Source organism: Natrix helvetica (assembly GCF_964273705.1).
Source record: "Natrix helvetica genome assembly, chromosome: 4".
Classification (NCBI taxonomy): Eukaryota; Metazoa; Chordata; class Lepidosauria; order Squamata; family Natricidae; genus Natrix; species Natrix helvetica.
The window spans coordinates 95,455,417-95,469,846 of NC_138550.1; the positions used below are offsets into that span (position 1 = coordinate 95,455,417).

The 14,430-nt window shown below is 39.2% G+C and overlaps 1 protein-coding gene across 2 annotated transcripts in view; it reads right to left on the bottom strand.

The window, feature by feature from the left end:
• DUSP22 (dual specificity phosphatase 22) overlaps positions 1-14,430 on the bottom strand; it is a 43,768-nt gene that overhangs the window by 1,571 nt on the left and 27,767 nt on the right. For both annotated transcript variants that reach the window (XM_081952533.1, XM_081952532.1), the window contains 2 exons: positions 8,995-9,069; positions 7,719-7,890 (listed from right to left, as the gene is read on the bottom strand). In XM_081952533.1, the coding sequence (XP_081808659.1) occupies positions 7,719-7,890; positions 8,995-9,069 (247 nt within the window). The remainder of the gene's footprint in view (positions 1-7,718; positions 7,891-8,994; positions 9,070-14,430) is intronic.

Here is a 14,430-nt window from a genome sequence, read left to right on the forward strand (position 1 = left end):
GGTCGTGAGAAAAACGGTTGTAAGTTGTTTTTTTCAGTGCTGTTGTAACTTTGAACGGTCACTAAATGAACTGTTGCAAGTTGAGGACTAATTGTGTTTGGACATCCGACAGAACTATTGAAGTTGTGTAGGGATGTAACTATGATTCTGATGCACATAGAATGAAAGTTTCGGGAGTTTTAATACATTCAGGTGAGATGTTTAGGGACATTTAGATAAGAAGAATCATGGATAGAAACAGATATTTAAGTCTTTTCTATACATGGTACTTTTCTTCTACAAACATACATTGCTTACTCATATAGCAAAACACTGAAGCCTGTGTGTCTACCATCAAAAAAGCAATTTTTAAGTAAGCAAAAAAGCCTGTGGTGACTATAATACAGGATTGTTAATCATGACCATTGTTAGCTTCGAGACTTGAATCCTCTGAAAACAAGTATAAGATTAAGTGCCAACCTGGGTCTTCATCAGGGCTAAAATAAATCAAGCTGACAATTTCTATTCAGAACAGCAACATGAAAGCAACCCTTTTTTAATTGTGCCAACCACCCCTCCTATATAAAACATTGCCGATCATTTCATTTCTAATTAACACAAGTTGAGCATACTAAAGAATTGTTATTCAGCATCAAATTGATATTTTGGCAAAATGAGCTGTGCCATTGATGCAAACACAAAAGAAAGTAAACATCGAAGATCAGAAGTTGGGCTGAAGCCCTTCATGGAATACCAATACTAGAAACCCTGTTCTTAGAACATGAGCACTAGGAATGGTACCAGAGGCGTGAAAGAAATGTATAACTAAGTTACAGCTTCTCCCAAGATAAGGGATAAAGGCATTTTCACTGTGTGGGGTAGCAAGGAATTGCTTCAGTGCCAGAGGAAGAAATCTAACATACTTCCCTAGTAGAAAATATATATATAGAACTGAAAACTTACTGCATATTCAATGCTATTCCAAATCTGTCTTAACGGTTAAATGAAATGGCATGACATGTAGCACATTTCGTATGACTGTGGTCAAATGTCACACAGATTGCAAAGTTCAAAATGACTAGCAACAAGCAAACAGGCAGAAAACTTCTGAAAGCATCAAGTGAATTGCAGGAACCTGAGAAATTTTGCTCATGTTTGCTGCTTTTTGTAGACATGGCCAACATTTGGTTTTGGGTTTTTTCCGGAATGACATTCTCCCAGATTTCACCACTACAAAGCTAGATTCACACATTGTACTACTTTAGAAGAATGAATAAGTCACAACTGGCTTATCTGACTAAATCAAATCAAACCAAACCATGCTGTAACATAGAAAGTGGATCCAGCCGTTGTGTATGAAGCTGCTTTATATCAAAGCAGTTTATCTTAGTGTAAGATGAGGCTTACTTACCTTGCATTGAGATATACCCAAGATTTTTTTTTAAAAAAAACCTAGCCTATTAAATTGTTTGTGGAGGCTTTTAAAGAGTATTTGTACACCATACTTAGTGAAGCTGTTCAGAGCATTGCAAAAACAGCATCACACTTTAGCCATTAAAATATCCAGAAGGTATTTTCCAGAATAAAAGCACATGTCACATGTAACATAATAGGCACCAGAGATCAGCTAAAGCAGCAGCGCCGTTCTAGAAATACATTAGTCCTCCCGCAAACACAATGTTGTTTTAATAGCTAGTAGTTTTATTAACTTCTGTCTGTTGATTTATATCACACCATCTTGCTGACATTTGTAGAAAGGCAGTCCAGAAATAATCGTAATAAGAACACTTACATAGCCATAGAGAAGTTCTAGAAATACATCAGACCCCCAACTATAATGTTCTTTTAATATCTAATATTTTAATAACTTCTATCTGTTCATTTATATCATACAATATTGCTGATATTTGTGGAAAGGCAGTCCAAAAATAATTGCAATAAGAATAGCTACATAACTGAAATTGCAATGGGAAGGTCATGCAGTCTTATTCTAAAGATATTTCTTGTCCTGAGATGTCATAAACTGAACCCTGCAAAAAAAAATGTTTTGTGTCTGATAGTCAACAAGAGTTGGTTGCATCTTTCTAGTCCTTTTGCAACAGCTGCACCTAGTAATTAGTGAAATGCTCAAGTGGCTTCTATAAAATGAATGTAAAATCTACACAGAAGCCATTCCGTTTTTATAAAATTTGATATAACCCAACAGAAAGAACAATTGTATGATCAAAACGTCAGACCTTTTCTCTCCCCCAAGTCCAGTAATATAGATGACTAAGTGCTATAGCAAGAGAAGAGAAGATTTGGACCAAAATCAAATAAAAACAGACTTGGTCTAGATAAAAAGAAGAAGCGTGATTCTAAAACATTGGAACACAACAAGATTACTCCTAGACAGTGGCTGGCTTCACACAACATGAAATTATGTCTTGCACCAATCAGGTTACCTAATTGGGTAACAAAATGTAAGTAAACAATCAGGTTCAATGAGTGTCAAGAACTCCATAGTCCAACCCTGAGCTATAGGTAGATATTCTCTTCTATTGCGTCCCAGTGTCTTGTGGGCCTTAATTGACTGTATGTATTGTACAAGCCTATGTAGATATGCCCAACATGGTATTTGTTTGGTCATAGTTAATTCAGTTTAGGATTTAATGAAATTTCATGAGTTCAGCTACTATTTTCTGGATCATCCAAACTATAGTTACAACTGAGTTTGGGGGAAGAAAAGGGAATGTTATATTGTTATATCTCATGTTATATTGTTATATAGCTCTTCCTTAGTTCAATATAACTTCAAGTTCTGAAAGGGGGTATGTGTAATGTACATGCCTTCCAGTCACATCAAGTCAATGCGCAGCTCATCATACCATTTAAAAAGTATACATGTATACATACATACATACATACATACATACATACATACATACATACATAATATTGCGAACTATCCTAAAAATACGAGTTCCAGGTGTAGTTACAAAAGAAGAGACAGACATCACAATCTCTGGAACTTAACATATATTAACTACTTAGCTTTTGTTAGCATCATCAGAGTGTAAAAACTACCATTGAAGAGATATTTGCCTTTATGCATCATTAAGCTGTGCGCAATAGGGGAGGAAGCAATAGGAGCTAAGCCTCCATCGATTAACATGTGGGAGGCAGGTGGAGGGGCCTATCACGCATGCAATGACCAAATTGATTAATGATGCATAAAGGCAAATATCTCTTCAATGGTAGTTTTTACACTCTGACAATGCTAGCAGAGGCTAACAAAAGCTAAGTGGGTAATATATTTTAAGTTCCAGAGATCGTGATGTCTATCTCTTCTTTTATAACTACACCTGGAACTAGGATAGGATAGTTCGCAATATTCAATATAGGAGGGGGGGGAGAGAGTGTTTACACAGGTAGTCCTCAACATATGACCACAATTGAGCCCAAGATTGCTGTTGCTAAGGGAGCCAGTTGTTAAGTGAATTTGGCCTCATTTTGCGACCTTTCTTTGTGACCATGGGGATGCTGCAATGGTCAAAAGTGTGAAAAACGGTTGTAAATCACTTTTGTCTTTGTCATTGTAACTTTGAACAGTCACTAAACGGATTGTTGTAAGTCGAGGACTACCTGTATGGATGCGTTCTATGTGAATGATAGGGCTGATGAAGTGTGTTTCCCCAGGTGAAACTGATCTTTCAGGGCAACCTGGTCTATCCAATTATGGGACGCAGCATACTGCTTCCGTTTTCGCCTTACCGTCCCAATCCAGGAGCCTTCGCAGGCAGTCGCTTTCGCCACAAACTATTTTTGTGTTGAATTTGTATTTATCTGTATTTGTGTTGAATTTCTTGGTCGATAAATATAAATTTGACAGGGCTGATGACAAAAGCTCCTCCTGACCACCCATTAAAGAGAACAGGCAGCAACTTCTCTTGTTTTCTCTAAGAGCTGTTTCCATACTAGGATACTGAATCTACAGCAATATATTTTTTCTGCTAGGGAAGGAGGATGTAAGACACCCTGTTTGTTCTTTAATTAATACAAACAGGAAATATCTCCCTTTGTAGGACTGAGGAGAGAGAGAAAAAGAACCAGATTAAAAAAAGATCCTCATTCTGAAATGGCTCAATACAGCTTCAAAGGAAAACTTGGTCCAAGCTCCTTTTCATTGAGAGCAACATCTGAGCAAAGGAAAGCAGCCTCAAGGCCTGAGAAAGAGCTGTGCAAAAACAAGCAAAGCCCAACAAATAATTTTAATATGTTTGCACTGACAAGATTAAACGAGATCCCATTGACAATCATATTATCACGCCCATATCAGGGCTACACAGTCAAATATAGGAGCAGGTGGACTCTCCATCTATTTTTCCTTTTAGAGCAGTGAAGAATTACAATTTAGCAGTGATTGAAGGCAGAAGCTACAATTGAAGCTACTGTAAGTGAGACTGCAAGAACTCAGGATCTTCAGCTCTGTCACTCAGTAGTAGATTTCCATTATCATCACATTATATATATACAATGTAGAGTACAGTAGAGTAGAGTAGAGTGTCACGTTCCGGCGTTTATGTTGAATGCAAACAGAATCAGTTTGTTTGGTGAAAAACTTTATCTCCATCTAATATTACCAGCACTCAATGACAATGATACAAATGTAAGCAAATCCAAGTCAGTTCTAACCAAGTTAACATCACCACTCATATATATACCATTACCCCACCCAGCTCCACCCACAACTCCACCCAGATGACACCCAACCATCATCACCAATCACCATGACCCACACCCTCAACCACACCCCCACTCAGTGTCATCCTAGCCTCCTTCCTGGTTAGCCGCATCCAAGCAGAAGAGTTACATCAGAGTAGGCAGTTGAACCCGAGTAGAAGGGTTACTCTGCAGAGCAGTAAGGGAAGCCTTACAAAGCCACATGCAGCTACAGGCTCCGCCAACATCAGAGTCAACATCAATGTGGCAGCGTTGGTGGCGTGTAAGCATGGCCGAGCGGGCGTGGCGATGGACGGGCTCTTCCCTGAATGGCAGCCCGAGGCTGGCATGGAGTAGAGTAGAGTAGAATAGAATAGAATAGAATAGTTGGAAGGGACCTTGGCGGTCTTTAAGTCCAACCAGAAGTGGTATTCAGCAGGTTCTGACCAGTTCTGGAGAACCAGTAGCAGAAATTTTGAGTAATTCGGACAACCAGTAAATATCACCTCTGATTGGCCCTGCCCCTATCTATTCTCTGACTCCTGAGTCCCAGCTGATTGGAGGAAATGGGGATTTTGCAGTAACCTTCCCCTAGAGTGAGGAGGTAATGGAGATTTTACAGTATCTTTCCCCTGCCATGCCTACCAAGCCATGCCACGCCCACCAAGCCACACCCACAGAACCGGTAGTAATAAAAATTTGAATCCCACCACTGAGTCCAACCCTCTGCTCAGGCAGGAAACGGTAATCCAATCTCTTCTTAAAAACTTCCAGTGTTGGAACATTCACAGATTCTGGAGGCAAGTCGTTCCACTGATCAATTGTTCTAACTTCTAGGATCACTGGGCATATGTTTAATATGGGGAAGGCAAAGTAGTCTGGAGTTCAGGAGCAGAAAAGTCATAATTAAGCTGCAGCTTTAAAATATATTCACACACGGACTAGGCTGGCTAAGTGATCATGAATTTGCAGGGACTGTATGGCTATGCTAAGCTAATACCTTTTTTAAAGTCAATGTATTCATGTGAGGACAAGTGAAGAAATTATCTTATGACACTGAAATTCAGAGAGAGGGAGAGAGATAGAGGGAGGGGAGGGAGGGAGAGGGATTATCTATATCCACTGATCTTCTTAAAAAGGTATTTATGTAATGGAAGGGAATTTTATTAACTATTAAGTATAAAATTATTGCAAAGGTTGAAAATTAAAGAGGGAGATATCCAGATTGGAAATTCCCTTAATATCCCTAGTCAGTAATATTTCCATTTACTGTAATTCTCAATAAAGTGCAATAGGTTATAGTTCTAAAAAGTAAATATTTAGTACTAAAACTGCTCACAAATACTAACTAAGCATCAATTTATTAATATTATTAAGCTCCAAGGATTTAAAATTGTTTTCCTTTTTTAAAATTACAATTTAATGGTACAGTCCGGAGGGTCCAAGACTTGAAAACAGCTAAACATGGCTTGAGTCCCATTTTTTTTCACACTTGGATAACAAACTTGATATTTTGGGAATGAGGATCAGTTAGAGAAAGCTTTAGATTTATGAGCGGAGAGCTGCAACAATGTTAGTCTGGTGACTAATCCATTCAGGGTGTTTGATCCAGTAGCAAACTTGGGCACTAGGGAAATAGATTTGGACAGATTCAGCTGTCCCACATGAAGAATTACCTATGGCAGGGGTGACAAACTCAAGGCCCGAGACCTTGCCCATGGGGCCGCCCTGGAAACAGCGAAGGACCAGCCTATGGTGCCTTTGCCTGCGAAAACAGTCTTCTGGAGGGCTGAGCATGGCTGTCCCAGGCTCTGTTTTCAGCCATGACAGCCTCCTGCAGCCCTCTGCCAGCAAAAATGGAGCTCACTGGCAGAGAGCTGCAGGATGCTATCGCGGTCAAAAACAGGGCCAGGGAGCCCGTTTCTGCTGGCAGAGTGCTCTGGCCACCACAGGTGCCCCCGCCATGATGTCATGTTGGCCACGCTCCTGCAGGCCATGCCCTCCAGCATGCCCCTAAGTCAAACACAATCCTCATGCAGCTCTCAGTGAAATTAAGTTTAACACTCCTGGTCTATGAAGATTCTCAATCATCCAGGTCACTGTTGTTTTAAAAGTGCTTTTGCAAAAGGCAACTGGACTGTAAAACATTTCATTTCTTATCCAAGAAGCTTCTTGGATAAGAAGCAAAACATTTTTAAGGAAAAAACCCAAGAAAGTCCAGTTGTCTTTTGGAAAAGCACCTTTGGGATACATGGAAATTAAACCAAGGCAGGGGCCTAGTCATATGAGCCCCAACTGTCTTATGATGCCTATATTCCATCCTTCATCAACATCTTGGCATTTGCTAGCATGGTGCCCTAAAAAAAAGAGAAGTAAATACCAATTTCTCCAAATTTCTGAAGATTGGCTTTAGAAGGTCATGTACAACACAGAGTATTCAAAGTAACAATGTGGGCACATGAGGCCCCCCAGTCTATAAAGGTTATTGGCATCTGGTACAAGATAAACCACTCATGGAACAGCCATCTATTGTCTGAATGGAAGCATGGACCTTGTGAATCAAATCAACATTCTACATTAACAAAAGCTCATTTTGATCCCAGCCATGAAAATAAGTTATGGAGCTCAGCAACTAGCTTGCAAAATTCCTATTTCAGAGCAAACAAAAACATATTATAGTATGTCAGAGTATGCGCAGTGTGACTACTATTTTGAGATAACCCAGGAGCAAAATACAGTACACAGAGGTTTTGTCTTTCAAATAGTGATTTATCTACAAGGCAAACCAGGCAATCAATCAATCTTCAACTATAACACAGAAGCACACATGGAGAGAGATACATCCTCACATGCCTCCCTTATATAGACAGCTTCTTAAAGTGGCAGTAACCCTGCTAACTCATTCTCATTTCATCATCTCGGTCTACAGCCTTACAGCAGCTGATCAGCTATTAAGTCATCATTACTTTAACATAGTAATGAGAGTTGAATCATGGCTTCTAACTTAAGCTGGAGATGCCAAAGATCCAAGAACTTACCTGGGCCACTTCATTTTTTTCGAAGTCTTCAAGCTGTTGCTGGAAGCCCGTATTTGGACTGGCATATGATCTCGACACTCGGACAATGGATAATGCATCCTCCCAGCCAAAATCGGTGATAGTCATTATATAGGCCACAACCAAGGTTGCACTCCTGGAAACACCGGCAAGACTGCGTCACCATGCCAACACAAGTGAAAAGAGATGGAAGGTGAAAATGTGTAGTAAACTGAAGACCATGGCTGGCTAGAAAAGAAGCATGGTAAACGTTCCAGGAGAATAAAGAAATGAACATGAGATATGAATGAACTAAGGTTGAAATGAATCTGTAGTTCGGTGACAGGGCACATGCTTTGCATGCAGAACATCCCATATTTAATGCTTGGCAATTCCAGGTAAGGCTGGAAAAACTCTGCTCTAAAATTGTGGACAGCAGCTGTCAGTCAACACCATCAACAGACTGAATACAAAGCAGGCTCTGAAACCTCAGTGTTTAAGTTAGGAACATTTAAGTGAGAGAAACTCTACAAAACATCTCAACTTTATTAATTTAACTGACAGAGACTCCAAGAATTCTTATCATGATATCGATTCCTGCTTCAGTCCTTTAAAAAAAATATAGTTCTCCAAGTTCTTTGGCGGGAGAACGATATCCCACACTGGGAAGATTGACTTTGGGAGGAGTTTAGCCAAGTTTTACTTTTTTCTAAATGGTAGGCTTTTTTGTACAAAAGACAATCTACAGGCAGAGTAACGCTAGTATATCCAGTAGTGTCACAAAACAGAAAGGCAACAGCTTCAAAGGGAAATCAATGTGTTACGGCTAGTCCTCAACTTACAACAGTTCATTTAGTGACCGTTCAAAATGAGAACAGCCCTGAAAAAAAAGTGACTTATGACTATTTCTTACACTCATGACCATTGCAGCAACTCCATGGTCACGTGATCAAAATTCAGAGACTTCACAGCTGACTCATATTTACGACCGTTGCAGTGTCCCAAAGTCATGCGATCACCTTTTCTGACTTTCTGACAAGCAAAGCCAATGGGGAAGCCAGATTCATTTAATCATCACGTTACTAACTTTATCAACTTAACAGGCCGTTCACTTAACAACTGTGGCAAGAAAGGACGTAAAATGGGTGTAACATTAAGAAATGTTTCACTTAGCAACAGAAATTTTGGGCTCAATTGTGATGGTAAGTCGAGGACGACCCGTACTGTATATCCATAAATGAAAGAATACAATTTAGAACACCTCTTGTTCAGTACGTACCAGTGGACAAGGCAGCCTTCACCTCTAAGCCGACACTCATGGATAAAAGCAATGCTTTCTTTAAAATGTCTTGCTCTAGAAAAAGAAGAAGAAAGTTTACTAGTAGAATTCAAGAAGTTAAGAGGGGTTTGCGTTGGGACACTGTTGGTGCAACAGTGAATGTAATCAAATTGACTTAGATGGATTTTAAAAATATATGGCAATGAATGTGTGAATGTATTCCCTAAGTTTCGTGGATGTGCAAGTCTGATAGAACCCTATCCAAGATATTTCAACAGTGTTGGGTTGTTGCCAACACCTCTGTTATCTACACTTAAGTTCCAGCACACAGTCTGTGTTTTAGACCAGGGGTCAGCAACCTTTCGGACCCCAGGGACCACTAAATTCATAATTTTAAATCCCGCGGATCTCTAATATGATTTTTTAAAAAAAAGATAAATAGTATTTAGTGCAATATAAAAATACAAATAATTTTTCTGCGGACCACCAAAATTTTCTTGTGGACCCACCAATGGTCCACGGATCACCAATTGGTGACCACTGTTTTAGACAAACAGTTAAAACTGCTGAAGTAGATCTCTGTCTTACATAAACTGCAATATAAATAGAATAGATTCCCCATAAAATGTAAATGCCTTATACATACATTCCCAAATAAAGCTTCTTAATTGTGTAAGGTAAGAAAGCCCTACAATCAAAAACCATTCAGAAATAAATTCTGAAAAAGCACCATGTGATATTCAAATCACTAGTCCCAAACAAAATTTGGGAAAGCTACTCTAACAATTTCTAAGTATTATTAACACATCCTTAGCACAGAGATTAGAACTTTTAATGGACTGCTGGGCAGGGAAGAAGAAAGGAAGAGAGAGGAAAAAAGGGGTTCACTCAAATTTCACTTAGCTCTGGCTGTTCTCACAATCAGCAGAGTCACATGTAATGTGACTCCCAAAAAGAAAAGTTTCCCCACCTCTACATAGCCAAATATATTGAGATTGGGTTTAAATTCACAATCAACTAGTTTGGGCATTTTTCAACTCAATTACATAATTAAAATAACAGCCAATATACATGTCACAGTCGATCACGGCCAAACCTAGGATGCCACAGGGTATAATTCAACAATTTAAAACACATTCTAGGTATCCTTTTCATCCAAGCCTGAGCATCAGACCTGGAAGCCATTGTTTACCTTTGGGCTTTCAGCAGGCCTGCCACATTTTCTACTGTGGGAAAATGGGAGGGGGAATTGTATGAGATATGGGTGATATGTAGTCAAAATAACATTCTTTCTCAGAGAGTCAAGGCCACCTTGCCCTGCAGCTGTGATGAGGTGACTGAGAGGCATCTCCAGTTTTGGATGGTGTCTGATTGGATCATGTGATGGACATGTGCGTGCTGGACAGGGGCTTGAACTTTCCTTTGGGTGGGGAAAACCTGGAAACTTTCAGATTCGGGTTTTCCTAGATGTGCCAATATGACATCTCTAATAAAATGGAAACTTTGAGGAAACTCAAGCCTCAGAGTCTTTTTTTGTTGAGGGTGTTACTTGGAAGCCTGACACTCAGCTCTTTAGAATATTAAATCTAGCTGCAAACTCACTGAGTAGACTTAGACACACAACTAGCTTAGCCGCCATCTGCAATAAAAAGAATGTAAATATTAGTGTATGAGGCACATAGGAATTATTGGAGTGATAATTAAACCAGCTCCATGCTTAGCGGCCCATTAAGGTACAGTTTTCACTGTTCTTTAAAAAACAAGGGAGGGATATTTTCTTTTAGCCTGGAATAAACATTTGCACTAATAGTGGAAAACTACTCAGCCTTGCTTTCAGAGGGCAAGTTTCTATGAAGGCTACAGCACGCAACAATAAGCCAAAGCTATACATGAAACAGAATTATATGGACAGTGTATTGGGTGGGGGGGTTTTGTCCCTGGATACAGGATTCCCATATGTCTGCCTTTGGGGAAAGCTAAAAAAAACTTCTAACTAATTCAAATCAAGCAATTCAGGAGGACAAATGGTAAGCAAGACCCAAATTGTAAGCAAGGGAACATCACAATCAGAGCGAAATCTTTCAATACTATCCACCGAGGAATTTATATCATAAAAATTATTTCAAAACTGCCTGTTTTCAAGACAACAAATCAGCTAGGATTTGTTTGTTTGTTGAAAATACTTCTGAAGGTGACTCTATCTGGATGTTCTTCAAAAAGGTCACAATTCATTTATCCTTCAAATAAACAAACTAAGTTTTTTTTCCCCTTAGTTAATAAGTGGCCCAAACTGAATTCCACTGCGTTGGAAAAAGGGCTAAGAATAAAAGCTGACTTCCACACTGGAACAACTAAAGCACATCAATCCAACTCCATCCCAAGCAGCTGCTTTAGAAGGATATCGTGGATGATGGTATTAAAAGCTGTTGACAGGAGAATAAACAATGCTGTATTTCCTTCACCCTTCTATCGGCATAAGGCGACTAAAGAAAACTCAGAGCCAAACTGAAATGGATTTGTATCCTCAATGTCATTCAAGGGTATGTGAACTCGTATATTTGCTTGAGTACCTTCACTGAAAAATGCAGATAATGGTTGATATAATCATCAAACCTCATGAAAAGTTTAATTTTTTGACTGGCATAACAATGGGCAAAATGATAACTAAATAATTGAGAGGCCGGAAGGCTCAAGGTCAACATTTATTCTGCATTAACTACAAAACCAGGATCAAGAGTAAAGTACAATTATTTTGAACAGATTTTAATTCAGAAGATGGATCTGAACTTGGCCCATTCCACTTCTATATCTCTTACAACAAATGAAAAGCACAGCTGAATATATTTTGTTGTATATAAAAAACACCATGGTGGGGTAGTAGATCTATAAAGATTAAATGACAAAACGACCTGGCTACAATCTGACTGGACTCTTGTAGGTGGGCTACTGGTGATCGTCCTGGACACAGAACTGGGTGAATGGAGAAATGACCTAGGAATAAAACTATCCCCACATTTCCTGTTCTTCTCTTGTTTAAAAAAGAACTTCATTTTTTCTGATACACCTTTCAGATCTGGGATACCACATCAGGTTGAACTGTACCTGGAACAACCCTGGAGACCAAAACATGCCATTTATGAAAATCTTGATCAGGTTGATGAAGCAGATCAGATGATCTCCGAATCTCTTAGAATAAAGTTTACATAGCTTGTTTCTCAATTTCATCAACATTATAGAGAATCTTCTCTGTAAAAGCACTGATTTGAAACTCCCTCTTGAGGAAGGCTAATTTGGCCCCTTTGTTATTTCACTTCAGACAGCTTAGCATCCCTAAAAAAGCTTAGCATTTCAACTATTTAAAATGCACCTAAACTCTCAGTTTTATATTACTTCCCATCTATTTCTCCTATTCGTTTAGCACACTATTTGTAAAGCTGGGTAGAGAGGGTGGGGGATGGGGGAATTAACAGTTTAATGTAAATATCAAGTCTTCTTTGGCCTAAAAGCTAACTAACATATTTTTTAGGAATGACTGACAGGCTAAGCTTTATCAAAGATCTGATAGAGTTACTTTGGGTGCCTGATGAAATCAGAAGGCAATATTATAATACTGGCCTCCCTTGAAAATTAACAGTAAAGGGGAAAATCCAACAAGTCCTGCCAGCCAATGGCTATTAAGTCCCAGAAATCAATGTATTGGCCAATACATTTGAAGTACAGAAAAAAGACGGTCATGACATGCCTTGCATTGCTTGCATGCAAGAATAAGTGTAGAATTCTTTATTGGCCATGTGTGATCGGACACACAAATAATTTGTGTGCCTAAACTCTCAGTGTACATATAAACAACAAAGTGATAAATCATAGACCCTAAATCATACAATACATTCATAAATCATAAGCTGCAAACAACAGTTGATAAATCATAATATACCAATAGGAGAAGGTAGCAGGAAAGATGAGAGGTGAGACAGAGGAGAAGAGCACTTTGGTTTTGGATTGAAAGACTGTCCACTATGGAAAGAGCAAAAACGCCTCTCATACGGCAATATTGGGATCATCTTGAGAAGCTCATGCAGAGGGCAGTGTATTATGAACCATCACTTGGGAAAAGATTGGAAAAAACACGAGTCCTCCTTGTATCCAGTTAGCTGAAAGCATCAACTGATGCGGTTGCAACTGGGAACGCACTGTTCTGTGAGAGAAGCAAATATGCTAAAAATATATCTCGAAAGCATTGGGTGAAAGAGGCAGCACTCTGTTCGGAGCGAAAAGTCAGCGCTCTGTTTCCTTCCGTGGGCTCCAGGCAGGCCCTTTGAAACTACTTTTGTTTCTCTACAAATCAAGATTATCAGGAAGTGCCTCTCCCCTCCCCCTTTTCCTCTCCTTTACCTCTCGTCAGTACAAACAGTGAAGGCTACCCCAGAGCGCAGCTGTCGCTCAAATGTTCTTGGGTAGCTTGTATCATTCCACTTTAGTTGCGAGTCTGAGCAGCTCTGCTGTGAAGTAAAAAGCCTTTTGAGAATAGGCCCAGCTCATCTGTGATTCAGCAAAAGCGTACACACCAAAGTGCCAAGTATTATGGCCCTTCAGGCATTTAAGTAGCCCGCAAAAGGCTAGCACAGGTTCAAAAAGAAAGGGAGATCATTGAACATTTGAGGGGCTGCCTCAAATTCTACTAGGTCATTAGTCTGGTTAGAAAAAGCGTTTCCATCAAAAAGGTCAGCCAAAGTCTCTATTTCTTATTCATCTATCCAGACACCTAACCAGAAAGTACTTTTTAACCACCAAAACGCCAACAGCAATTAGTAAATTGCATTAATGCAAAAGTTTTCCGATGCATCAGATTTAAAGTATTCCCCCCCCCCCCGTAAATAAACATAGGAAAGATTCATAGATATTTTTGTTCTTAGCTTTCCTTAACACAGACACTACTACTCAGTATACAGGGTTTTCTAATATATGCAGCTTTTAGCATCAATTCATTCAAAAATCATTTTATAAAAGGGATTCATCTTTTCCCCGATGTCTTCCTTTGTTATGTGATGTCAATGCCTTAGTTGCTGGCTTTTAAAATGTCCTTAAAATATATATATATTTCAGAGAAGTTTAACTGCTTTGTTTATGCAACCTTCAAGAACACAGCTTTCTTTTTCAAACTGATCTTTCACAAACCAATAGGTTGCTGTGTGCAAGTTTTTTTTCCTCTTCCTAACCAAGGCCAGATGCTAATAGACTCAATTCAGTACTGCCATTATTAATGTGACCCTATAGATTTCCGCCCATGAAACCTGGAGCCAATTTCTTTTATAGATATAACACTTACATACCGAATGAAATTTTACAACAGAGATAGGGACTTGTATTCTCTGTGATGTTTTCCCAAACATCTGTATCCATATTATAGCAGAAAAAGACCAGACCCATGATGGCGAA